At 47.9% G+C, this 13,051-nt stretch overlaps 1 protein-coding gene across 1 annotated transcript; it reads left to right on the top strand.

The window, feature by feature from the left end:
* The first annotated feature begins 439 nt into the window (after positions 1–439).
* LOC130490464 (serine protease 27-like) lies at positions 440–12,388 on the top strand. The gene is made up of 6 exons (XM_056864291.1): positions 440–497; positions 1,539–1,559; positions 6,254–6,419; positions 9,657–9,919; positions 10,928–11,097; positions 12,083–12,388. The coding sequence occupies exons 1-6, from the start codon at positions 440–442 to the stop codon at positions 12,386–12,388; spliced, it is 984 nt and encodes a 327-aa protein (XP_056720269.1).
* The last annotated feature ends 663 nt before the right edge of the window (positions 12,389–13,051 follow it).

Here is a 13,051-nt window from a genome sequence, read left to right as displayed (position 1 = left end):
CTCTCCTCCAACACCACATTTCAAAGGAATCTATTTTCTTCCTATCAGCTTTCTTCACTGTCCAGCTTTCACACCCATACATAGTAATAGGGAACTTCCTAGTCTCTCCTAATTGATTTTTTTGACCGGTTGTTTTAAGGGGACAGGAATGCTCCAAAGGGGCAGTGAAAGAAATTAGGAAAGAAGGACCCAGACTGTGTGAAAAGGGAAAGATTTGGGGCTCTGCTGCCACATGGCGAATTCAGGGATTTAAGAGTACAGGCTGCATCTTCCTGCTCGGGAAGGTGAAAACTCCACCAGCCCTACCCTTGCCATGAAATTTTTATAACGCAGATAACAAAAGGCGCACAGAGGTTAGACTCCTGTTTCCTGGAAGCGGCTGGGGCAGAAAAGCTGCGAGGACAACTCGGAAGGATTCAAGGTGCGAAAGGGGGGCACCATGCCCATTGCGCCCCCTTTCCTGGCTGTGTGGCTGCTTCAGCTGGCTGTGCTACAAGGTGATTGATGCTGGAGGGAGGTCGTTGAAAGACGGGAGGCTCATCCTTGTAGTACCTTCTCTCTTTTGGGGATTCGAGAGGGTGGATGACAAAGGAGGTCTTCAAATCCAGGATGGTGTAGAAATCCCTGGATTATCATGTGGAAACTAAAAGGCATCTTGCCCGAGGGGGCAGTGGGTCCCAGAATTTACAGGAAGACAGTTGGTAGGCAAGAAGGCAGGTGACTGTTTGTTATGGGTTACTTATCACAGTGTTCCTGCTACCAGATCGAAAACCCTATAATCTGGGACTCAGTTTCTAAAAGAAGAGATGTGAAGGATTCCAGAAAGGCCTATCTTTCTTCCGGGATCCTTTCCACACCTGATCCCAAATGCCTGGGCTGCCGGTCCAGTTGTCAGGACGCCACGGAGACAGCCTGAGAAGAGAAGAATGACAGAAGCCAAAAGTTAGCTGCGGATGGTTTAACTTGCCTAGTATTGTTAGGCTCAGCATTCAGAGTGGTTCCCCAGCTTTTTAAAATGCCAATAAAGGTTTCCGTATTCATATTCGTATTCGGTTCCCCAGCTGAAGACCCCCTCCAAAGGCAAGGGGATTAAAATCACCGTATGAATCCTGAAAATGGCTGGAAACTCGAGAAACTAGAGTTGCCAACTCCAGGCTGGGAAATGCCTGGCGATTGGGGGGAGCAACCTGAGGAAAGCAGAGTTCGGGGGTAGCAGGAGCTCAGTGGGGTGCAATGCCATATAGTCCACCCTCGAAAGCTGCCATTATGTGCGGGGAACTTTGCTCTGTAGTCTGGAGATCAGTTGTCATTCTGGGGATCTCCAGGCCCCACCTGGAGGATGGTAACCTTATGGAGCAGAAACATACTCATAGCTCATTATCTGAGACTTTATTTTTTCCACAAATTGAAGATGGCTTGCTGCCCAGAGGATACCCCATTTTCTTCTATTTACAGTTTTAGCAAGGTGGGGAGGTGTGCCTTCTTCATTGCTTCGAGTCTCACCTGACATGTCTTTTCTCTTCTGGTTTTTCCCCCAGGTGCTGCTCGCTCAGAAGCAGGTAGGAGGGCTTAATAGACAGGAAGGTATTTTTTCACAGGGATTTCTCAAGTGGGGAGGTTATATATACAGTTGCCAGGTCCCTGTTCGCCCCTGCTGGAGGTTTTTGGGACGGAGCCTTATCAGGGTGGGGTTTGGGGAGGGGAGGGACTTCAGGGCCGTAGAGTCTAATTGCCAAAGCGGCCATTTTCTCCAGGCGAACTGATCTCTATCCGCTGGAGATCAGTTGTAATAGCAACAGATCTCCAGCTAGTACCGGGAGGTTGGCAACCCTAGTTATGTACCAAAGAGGGGGGTATACAAAAGTCTGGGGCCGCTAAGCCTTTTGTCTATGTTCAAAAGTAGCCATGGGGAAAAAACACTTGAACCTTGTTTCAGCTTAATCAGGGTTTCTCTTTCTGGAATGCAGTTCTGATCGGATGATAGCTGTTGCCCTGAGTGGGTCATAGAAATCATTCACCCTCTTCAGCTTTCTAAGGTGGGGCCCTGCGAGTTAATGGTTAGTGTATCAGAATACAGTTCTGGAGACCTGGATTCAATCGGCCGCTTTACCTTAAAGCAGCTATCTGAATCTCCTTGGGGCAGCCAACCTACCTTGCAAGGTTGTTGTGAGGATAATATGAGGAACCAAAAAAACAAGCGTACTGCTTGCAGTTCCTTGGAGGAAGGGCCGCATAAAACTGTACACAAGAGATATCCACCTCATTGACTGTGTGGGGATTTCCCCCTGCATAGATATAGCAAGAGACACCCCCCCCTACAACTTGTATCCCATTGGCTATAACTTGTATCCCATTTGGGAACGAGGAAATTGTAAATTTGTCTGTGCAACCTTGTTTCAATGGATATCCTGATGTTGAAATAGATAAGCTACACATGGTTGCTATTTTGCCCCTAAAAGGGTGATGTTTAAAAGTCTACGGAAATTTTGAAGCTACAGAAGCTTATATTGAAATGAGTACATTTTGAAATCAATATATAAACGGGACTGAGGAAGAACTGAAATGATCGTATCCCTTTCTACCCTTCTTCACTTGAAGACATCGACCTTGGATTTATTGTTACTGTATCAGGACTGAGAAATACTTTGTTGTACATATACAATTGGCTTGTTAGCATGTTGTTATACATCCTGAATTGACAAATACTTTGTAGTATATGTGCAATTTGCTTGGTAGCATGTTGTTACATTCATTATACTTTTGTATTAACATATTGTTATCAGCCTGTTTCTGTACTAATTTTCTAACCTTAGGTAATGGTGCAGAGGTGTTGATTTTTGATTACTAACCTCCAGGTGGTAGCTGGAGATCTCCTGCTATTATAACTGATCTCCAGCTGATAGAGATCAGCTCACCTGGAGAAAATGGCTGCTTTGGCCATTGGATTCTATGGTGTGGAAGTCCCTCCCCTCCCCAAACCCCACCCTCCTCAGGCTCTGCCCCCCAAATCTTCAGGTATTATCCAACCCAGAGCTGGCAATCCTAAATGGGAATCTGCAGGGGGGCTGCAGGGGAATTTCTGCACGGACAGTCCCTCTGTCACCGCTGTGGGGACGGGGAGGAACTAAGCTCAGCTTTCAAAATGGTGGGCAGTATTTTGCTGCCACACACCACCACCATCACTCCCTTTAGTCCTTCAAAGCCCCCCCCTTCCCGTGCTAAGCCACACTGCAGCATTACAACATGGTTGTTGGGAAATTCCTGGAGAATTGGGGGGTGGGACCTGGGGAGGGATGGGTTTGGGGATCAGAGGGACCTCAGCAGGATATAATGCTAATCTACTCCCCGAAGCATGCCATTTTCTCCAGGGGAACAAATCTCTGCAGTCTTTAGAACAGTTAGATTTGAGTCCAATCGGACCTTAGAGGTCAACTAAATTTTCAGGGTATAAGCTTTCAAGAGGAGCCCTGTGGCACAGAATGGTAAGCTGCAATACTGCAGTCCAAGCTCTGCTCACGGCCTGAATTCGATCCCAACGGAAGTTGGTTTCAGGTAGCCGGCTCAAGGTTGACTCAGCCTTCCATCCTTCCAAGTTCGGTAAAATGAGTACCCAGCTTGCTAGGGGTAAAGGGAAGATGACTGGGGAAGGCACTGGCAAACCACCCCGTAAACAAAGTCTGCCTAGTAAACTTTGGGATGTGATGTCACCCCATGGGTCAGGAATGACCCTGTGCTTGCACAGGGGACCTTTACCTTTTTAAGCTTTCAAGACTCAAAGCTCCCTTCGTCAGGTACAGAACAGTTGCAATTCTGGGAAGTTTCCAGCACCCACCTGGAGGTTGGCAAACCCTAGTGGGAGCCATTCTCTCCTTTGCCGCATCCTGCTGCTGCAATTGTACAAGGCACAATTCCACATCCCTCTGTGGATGCAGCTGAAGTAAAGACAGGTCTGGTCTGAACCTAGATGGGAAACCTCCTGGGAATCTCACCTTGCATGCCACATAAAAGCAGGGTTACACAATTAAAACAATGTGAAGGGCATTCTAATTCGTGAGCTGTGAGAATAAAGTGTGGAGCTGGAAGGGGTGGTTATCTTCAGGTACACAAAGGTGTACTTTGGCATAGGAGACTGACTTTGATGCTCTGAATGACAATTGGTGGGGGACTGTTTTGGGCGGTGATGGGGAAGTGCCTTTGAAGTACATGAACAGCTAACAATGACTCATCTTGTATTTTTTTGCCCGTTTGCCAGTCCATTTATCCTTTTTCCAGGAAGAGCCGTAGGCTATTTCAGAACTGGTTTGGGGACCAGACCTTCTTGGAGAGAGGGACAGAGCTGTTCAGTTGCTGTTGGATTCCTTCCATAGTGAGAGATTCAGGGAAGGCAGTCTCATAGGGTTGTCAGATCCCTCTTCACCACCGATGGGAAGTTTTGAGGGCGGAGCCTGAATAGGGTGGGGTTTGGGGAGGGGAGGGACTTCAATGCCATAGAGTCTAATTGCCAAAGCAGCCATTTTCTCCAGGTGAACTGATCTCTATCTGCTGGAGATCAGTTGTAATAGCAGGAGATCTCCAGCTAGTATCTGGAGGTTGGCAACCCTACAGTCTCAGTAGGTACTAGGAGTGGCTGCTTTGTCATAGAAAGTAATTGTCCCTCTTGAGAAGTGTACGTACACTTATTCATCTTGCTTTTCCAATTAATCACTCTCTGTGAACATGCCCACTCAGATGAGATCTTTTCCTAATGCAACTGGATTGCTTGTGTCCATCAGTGCTGCACATAGCAATTGGTATCTCAATGGCTTGCTGCACTTTGTGGCCTCACTGAGTAATATCTCCTCCTATATGCATATATATGCCTGCCAACTGAACGCAACACTTCATGCATCTGACAAAATCAACTCCTGCCCTTGAAGGCTGAAGCTACATTTGTTAGCCTCTGTGCGGTTTTCCTAGCTACTGTTAAATGGGTCTGTTGGTACAGTTTTGCCATTTTATGATGTTCGATTACAGCCTGGGGTATGACCCAAGACTCTTGTGTTCTTTTAATTTCACACAGTAGCTCAAGCTGAAAGACTGAGCTCCGGATCAGCCAGTTCCCAGTTCAAATCTCACCCGGGCCACAAATAGGGTACATAGCAGCTCCCCAGGGCTATTTCTAGTTGGAAAAAGCCACATATCAAGGCGATGCTTTTACAAACTCTCCCCTAGCCTTATGTAGGCTTACCAACTCCAGTATTGGAAATACCTGGAGATTTTGGGGGCAAGGCCTGAGGAGGGCGGGGTTCGGGGAGGGGAAAGACATCAATGCCATAGAGTCCAATTGCCAAAGCAGCTGTTTTCTCCAGGGGAACTGATCGCTAGGGGAACTGATCGGCTGGAGATCAGTTGTAATAGCAGGAGATCTCCAGCTAGTACCTGGAGGTCAGCAACCCTAGCCTTATGGATGTACCCTCCAGTTAGGGTTGCCAACTGCCTGTTGAAACATCCTGTAAATAAGAAAAAATACACTTGTTGTTGGCAATATATGGTGTTGGTAGTTATATTACCACATACTGTAAAGATTTAGCCAGAATATATTTGGCATCATTTATGGCTGGATTCCTGTACTGAATTTCTCATCCTTTGGTAATTGTACAGAGGTGTCTGATTTTTCCTTCAACTGCCAGGTAGTAGCAGGAGATCTCCTGCTAATTCAACTGATCTCATGTCGATAGAGATCAGATCACCTGGAGAAAAATGGCCGCCTTGGAAATTGGACTCTGGCATTTAAGTCCCTCCCCTCCCCAAAGCCAGCCCTCCTCATTCTCTGCCCCAAAAATCTCCCGCCAGTGGCAAAGAGGGGCCTGGCAACCCTACCTCCAGTGCATTTGATCAAGTGAGCTCTGACTTACGAAAACGGATGTGGGGGCGATCTGGCTGCGACATCTGTCACCCCATTGATCGCCAGGGTTGATTTGGCTGATCTGGCTGGCTAGGCGGGTGTCCCCTACCTCCCTCACCACTCCATGAGCATCCCCTCCGAAGCTGCATGCTCGGTGGAAGAGGACAACCATCCCAGAGAGAAGGAGTGTGCCGTTCTTCAGTTAAGGGACTTACGAAAACTTATGCCGGAACAAATTCTGTTTGTCCCCCAAATGTGACTGGGCTTCGGTTTGATATCCCTTATTGCCTCACACTGATTCCATGTTGTGATTATTGCCGTCTGCCCTGCTTCATCCTCTCCCCGCCCCACCTTTTCTTTGCTTTTCAGTCTGTGGGCAGAAAGGGTCCTCGACGCGCATCGTTGGGGGGCAGCCAGCCAGTGACGGAGAGTGGCCCTGGCAGGTCAGCATCCTGTATTCAAGCAAGCACGTTTGCGGAGGCTCCCTCATAGCTGAACAATGGGTGCTCACAGCGGCTCACTGCATGACTAAGCTGTGAGTATCTGACACATGTCATGACACAGTAGGGTTGCCAGGTCCCTCTTTGCCACCAGTGGGAGGTTTTGGGGGCGGAGCCTGAGGAGGGTGGGGTTTGGGGAAGGGAGGGACTTCAATGCCATAGAGCCCAATTGTTAAAGCGGCCATTTTCTCCAAGTGGACTGATCTCTATCAGCTGGAGATCAGTTGTAAAAGCAGGAGTACCTGCTATTACCTGGGGCTAGTACCTGGAGGTTATGGCAATAAAAGTAATCAGCCTGCTGTAATGTTGGTTATACTTTATGAACATAGCAGTAATGGACCAAAATATCGTTGCAAAAAAGTGCTATAATGTATTTACAGTGAACATTGTAACATAAACAATCCTTATATACAAAGTTACTTATCTAAATAAACCAAAAGGAGGAACCCAGCGTTCTCTAAGCGCTCCGTGTTCCCTCACACCAAAAGAAAGCATTCCTGAATCAGTGCTGGGTTCCTCCTTTTGCAAGAGCAGATACCCTAACTGCCTTGGACATATTCTGATGAAGACACAAGGGTCGAAACAGGGCGAAAATCCGGACCCCTGTAAACACACGCCCCAGACTAGATAATTTGAGAGACCCCAACCTTGCTTCACAAGACAGTGCAACAAACGGGATACAGTTCCACATATGCACTTAACAGCACGATGTTGAACTATTTACAACTGTGAATGGAATATAGATGGACAATGCTTCCAATAGTTTGAAGATTTTGGTTTATTTAGATAAGTAACTTTGTATATAAGGATTGTTTATGTTACAATGTTCACTGTAAATACATTATAGCACTTTTTTGCAACGATATTTTGGTCCATTACTGCTGTGTTCATAGAGTACCTGGAGGTTGGCAACCCTACAACACGAGTATGGTCAAGCTCCAACCCAGAAGGAGCTGCAAGGGCAAGCTGGTAGCCTGTAGAATAGAAGTGCCAACTTCCAGGTAGTAGCTGGAGATTTCCTGCTATTACAACTGATATCCCTCCCCCCCCCACCCCCCACAACAGAAATCTTGTGAGTAGGGTTGCCAACTGCCAGGTACTAGCTGGAGATCTCCTGCTATCACAACTGATCTCCAGCCGATAAAGATCAGTTCCCCTGGAGAAAATGGCCGTTCTGGCAATTGGACTCTATGGCATTGAAGTCCCTCTCCTCCCCAAACCCCTCTCTCCTCAGGCTCCACCCCCAAAACCTCCCACCAGTGGTGAGGAGGGACCTGGCAACCCTACTGTAGATTAATAGGCAGCAGGGGTGGTCTTTACCAATGGGAAATGGGGCAAAGGCCCTGGGCCCCAACTGCTCACGCACACTGTAGGGTTGCCAGCTCTGGGCTGAGAAATACCTGGAGATTTGGGGGGTGGAGCCTGGGGAGGATGAGGTTTGTGAGGGGAGGGTCCTGAGCAGGGTATAATACCGTAGAGTCCACCCTCCAAAGCAGCTGTTTTCTCCAGAGGAAATGGACCCTTCTGGGGCTACCAATCCTCTCATTAGGGTTGTCTGGTCCCTCTTTGCCACAGGCAGGAGGTTTGGGGGTGGAGCATGAGGAGGGCAGGGTTTAGGGAGGGGAGGGACTTCAATGCCATAGAGTCCAATTGCCAAAGTGGCCATTTTCTCCAAGTGAACTGATCTCTATCAGCTGAAGATCAGTTGTAATAGCAGGAGATCTCCAGCTAGTACCTGGAGGTTGGCAACCCTACCTCTCAGCAGCTCTAGATGACTGCTGCTGCTCCAAGCAATGGCAGGAGTTTTTTTTTTTTTTTTTTAAGGCAGCTATGTCTCCTTTCTGGGAAAATCACCAATATGTCACTTCCGGGTTTTCGAAGAATTGACGTAGGGTGGAGCCAATCGCAACCCTCTGCTGGTTGCCAGGCTCATTAGGGAGGCAATGATTCTGGGGGCCCTCCTATACTTTTGTGCAGGGCCCCCCAATTGCTAAGAGCCAAACCAATAATTATGGCATCCACAGGTCCAACCTGTGGGCACTGCTGCTGGGTTGGGAGCTGAAAGGCCATTTGAAAATTCTTCAAGATCCCAGTCATGACCGGTCCCACAGCACAGCAGGACCAGACGATCTTGCTTCCTCCCACCCACCTAGGTTTGCCAGATCCCTCTTTGCTACTGCCGAGAGGTTTTAGGGGTGGCGCCTAAGGAGGGCAGGATTAGGGGAGGGGAGGGACTTCAATGCCATAGGGTCCAATTGCCAAAGTGGCCATTTTCTCCAGGGGAACTGATCTCTATTGGCTGGAGATCAGTTGTAATAGCAGGAGATCTCCAGCTAGTATCTGGAAGTTAGCAATCAAAAATCAACACCTCTGCACCATTACCTAAGGTTAGAAAATTAGTACAGAAACAGGCTGATAACAATATGTAATGACAAAAGTATATTGAATGTAACAACGTGCTACCAAGCCAATTGCATATATACAACAAAGTATTTCTCAGTTCTGGGTGTATATCAAAGTGCTAACAACTTGTATCCCATTTGGGAATGTGGAAACTGTAAATTTGTCTGTGCAACCTTGTTTCAATGGATAGCCTGATGTTGGAATAGGTAAGCTAAAAAATACACAAGGTTGCTATTTTGTCCCTAAAAGGGTGATGCTTAAAAGTCTATGAGAATTTTGAAGCTACAGAAGCTTATATTGAAATGAGTACATTTTAAAATCAATATATAAACGGGACTGAGGAAGAACTGAAACTATCTTTCTACCCTTCTTCACTTGAAGACATTGACCTCGGATTGATTGTTACTGTACCAGGACTAAGAAATACTTTTTTGTACATATAAAATTGGCTTGTTAGCACATTGTTATACACCCAGAACTGAGAAATACTTTGTTGTATATATGCAATTGGCTTGGTAGCACGTTGTTACATTCAATATACTTTTGTCATTACATATTGTTATCAGCCTGTTTCTGCACTAAGTATCTGGAAGTTGGCAACCCTACACCCACCCCCCTTTTCAAGTGCCAAGACAGCCCTGTTTGGGCACTTGAAAAGGCACACCAGAGGGAACAAGAGTGCCTAGTCCCACCACACTGTATGCCAACTCAAAAATGGCAACACTGTCCATAGGCCTAAACCGTGGATGCTATAATGTTTAGTTTAGGGTTGCCATCTCTGGGGACTCTGGGAAATTCCAAGCCCATTTTTGCAAGGATACTTCTTCTGTTATGTTTTGCCTTTGTTTTCATACTTCCAGGCCCGTCAGCGACTATGAAGTGAAGGTGGGAGCCTACCAGCTTCAAATTCCCGGGCAGGAGCAAAAGATATTCAGCATAAACCAGATTATTCCCCATGGTGACTACAATCCTCACAGTGAGGTCTCCCATGGAGATATCGCTCTAGTGGAGCTGTCGTCGTCTGTAACTTTCGCCAGCAACATCCTTCCCATCTGCTTGCCAGATTCTTTTGTATACTTCCCAGATGGAAAGAAGTGCTGGGTCACTGGGTGGGGTAAGACTCAGCCAAACGGTAAGGATACAGTGGAGGATAGTGATATTTGTGGTGTTCATTCAGATGGTGATATGTCCTACTAATTTCCTGCAGACCTGCAACTGTACAGCACAAGGCAAATCATAATATTTAGCATTTGTATAGGACTTTCACTTGCTCCAAGTGTTTTGTGTCTTTGATCTTGCTGTAATCCTTATAAGAACCCTGTACGGTAGGAGGCTAGGGTTCCCAGGTCCCTCTTCGCCACCGGTGGGAGGTTTTTGGGGCAGAACCTGAGGAGGAGGGGGTTCGGGGAGGGGGGGACTTAGATGCCATAGAGTCCAATGGCCAAAGCAGCCATTTTCTCCAGGGGAACTGATCTCTGTCGGCTGGAGAACAGTTGTAATAGCAGGAGATCTCCTTCTAGTATCTGGAGGTTGGTAACCCTAGGGGAGGCACTAAGGCCACGGGGTGTTTCATGGTCCAGGCAGGATGTAAACCAGGGACTTGGTAGTTTGTAGATCAGTTTCTTAGCAGCTATGCTTCACCGGCTCATGGGGTGGGGGAGATAAGTCGGTGCTCCAAGGAGCTTAACAATCTAAAGCTTGCCATCAGGTTATAGGAGCCCAGCTGGAGAAACCAAGGTTACAAGGATGAAGGGGAGAGGGTTTGATTACAAATGCTTGGGTGCTGGGTGCTGGGTTGAATCCAACTGGGTGCTGGGTTGAATCCAACCAAATTTTCTGGTGGCGAAGAAGAAAGGAGGGGTCCCACCCCTAAAGGCTACATTCGCTGAGGATCATGGGGCCTGCATGGACAAAAGCCATGTGTGGGAGGGGGGCTGTAATAAGAAGGAGAGAGGTTGGCTGAATCCAACCGACTATGTTCTACACCAGATACGAGATTAAGGCAATGGAGGAATACGTGTCTCCTGGCTGTCCATGAGGATCACAGAAACGAGGAAGATCCCACCCTTTGAAAACAAGCATCAATCTCCTGTCTCCTTGCTCTGTGAATGCAAAGGTCTCCCATGTCTTTTCCCTACAGAGAACTTGGCCGACCCACAAACTCTTCAGGAACTGGAGGTGCCAATCATAAGCAGAGACTGTTGCAATGCCCTCTTCAGCATTAATCCAGAGGAGGACCTGGACCCCAATCCAGTCGAGGAAGATATGTTTTGTGCTGGTTACGAAGAAGGTGGAAAGGATGCCTGCCAGGTAGGATGCTCCATAACTTGCAGGGCCCTTGCCAGAGATAAAGTAAGAGTGCCAGCCAACACTGGCAACCTGCCAGGAGAGTTTTGAGGGGCAGGGACAAGCTTGGCTAAAACCAAGGTGAATCCTACAGTGTCGCCCCAGCTCAATGATGTCACTTTGGGTTTTTCACCTCGAGTGACTTCACGCTGATGTCGGCTGCCAAGGAGACCCCTTCAGTTTTTGCCTTTGGGATGGTGGTGGGAAATGTGGGGGGCAACCAGGAGGCCACCCAGGGGGTGGGAGCAGAGTAGGGCTGCTATATTCCCATTGCCGGAAATTCCGGGTGCCTAATCTGCACCTCATGCATACACAAAGCTGATCTCCAGCCGATAGAGATCAGTTCCCCTGGAGAAAATGGCCACTTTGGCAATAGGACTCTATGGCATGGAAGTCCCTCCCCTCCCCAAACCCCACCCTCCTCAGGCGCCACCCCAAAAACTTCCCACTGGTGGCGAAGAGCGATCTGGCAACTTTAATTGTTACAAGAGCCAGATATGACATAAATGTGACTTGGTCAGGCCGGGCCATGCCTCGCCAGCCCAGATCGAGTGTGGTGGAGTGGCTGCCTCGGCTGGCTCTCAGGGGGCCAAATCCAGCCCGCGGGCCTTATTTATGACACCCCTGCTCTAAAGAATTGAGCAGGATGCTTATGTGTTGCCTCATATCTCTGGATCAAGAGGGGTGAATAAAACAGCTTTCATCCAACAACTAAAAAACATTAAAAACTGGGTGAGTGTTTTGGGGACAGTATACCCTACAGCGGTCAAAGCTAAATACTCCTCACAACAACCTTGAATGATATACCAGGCTTATCATCCCAACATAGCAAAACGGAGGTCTGAAGGTAAGAGAATAACGGCTTGGTTAAAGTGACACGCATATGGTGCCCCGAATCTGATTTCAATGTTTTCCATGAACAAGTGCTATCTTCCCTCTTTCTCCACAGGGAGACTCTGGAGGACCCTTGGTTTGCCAGTGTGATGAAGGTTCGTGGGTCTTGGCTGGGGTTGTCAGCTGGGGAGAGGGCTGCGCTGTACCCAACCGCCCTGGTGTCTACGCCTCCGTGCCTTACTATGCTGACTGGATCTCCCAGAATATACCCAGCATGACCTTTGCGGCGTGCACCAATGCAGGAGGTGAGGTTGAGACATGCACGAATGCAGGAGATGGGGTTCCCGGGAGGAATGGCAGAATACCGAAGACCTTCACTCTGCTGCTGTTGCTGGGGTATCTCGCGTTTGCTCTCCTGTGAGATACTCATTTCATTGCCTGCAGCCTGACAGCTCACCCACTGGAATTTCCTTCTGCACGGTGCTGGCGTTGAGCTGTGTCCGAAATCACCACATGCAACGGGAAGCCGACGGCCACTTCTGTCTGATTACTTTGGGCACGCTTCCCCGTCCCGATTGCTTTAAAAGCATTTCCTGTGACTTACCTTGAAGAACCTTGTCCTTGAAAAAGGATGCTGGGCATTCATCTTCCCTCACGATTTCTCAGCCAGGGAATTTTGGTTGGGAACCGGAATATGAAGTGAAGTGTTAGCAAGTCAGACTACAAATCATGTAAAAGATCCATGATCAGATATTCTAGTGTATTTTTAGCTTCAAAAAAACAGCTGTAGGGGAAGTGATGTGCATTGGTGCCACAACACAGAGGAAGGGGAATTTAACCCTTTTCTCTATGTGATTTTCGCTGACAGAAATCCCCCCGCCAGCTGCTACTGACCCTGGGGAGAAAAAAGACAGGCTCGAAAAAGACAAGCTCAATGTATGTCCTGTCTTTTGCCCTGGTACAGCTAGCAGCAACTTGGATGGAGGAGGGAGTTCTATCTACAAAATGGCATGGGGGGGGGGATTAACACCCAGCATCATAACCCTTATCCAAGTCACTCCCTCCTCAATGGCTTTTCCAGCTT

This window comes from Euleptes europaea, chromosome 18 (assembly GCF_029931775.1).
Source record: "Euleptes europaea isolate rEulEur1 chromosome 18, rEulEur1.hap1, whole genome shotgun sequence".
In the NCBI taxonomy this organism is placed as follows: domain Eukaryota; kingdom Metazoa; phylum Chordata; class Lepidosauria; order Squamata; family Sphaerodactylidae; genus Euleptes; species Euleptes europaea.
This window is presented reverse-complemented; position numbering and strand designations above follow the sequence as displayed.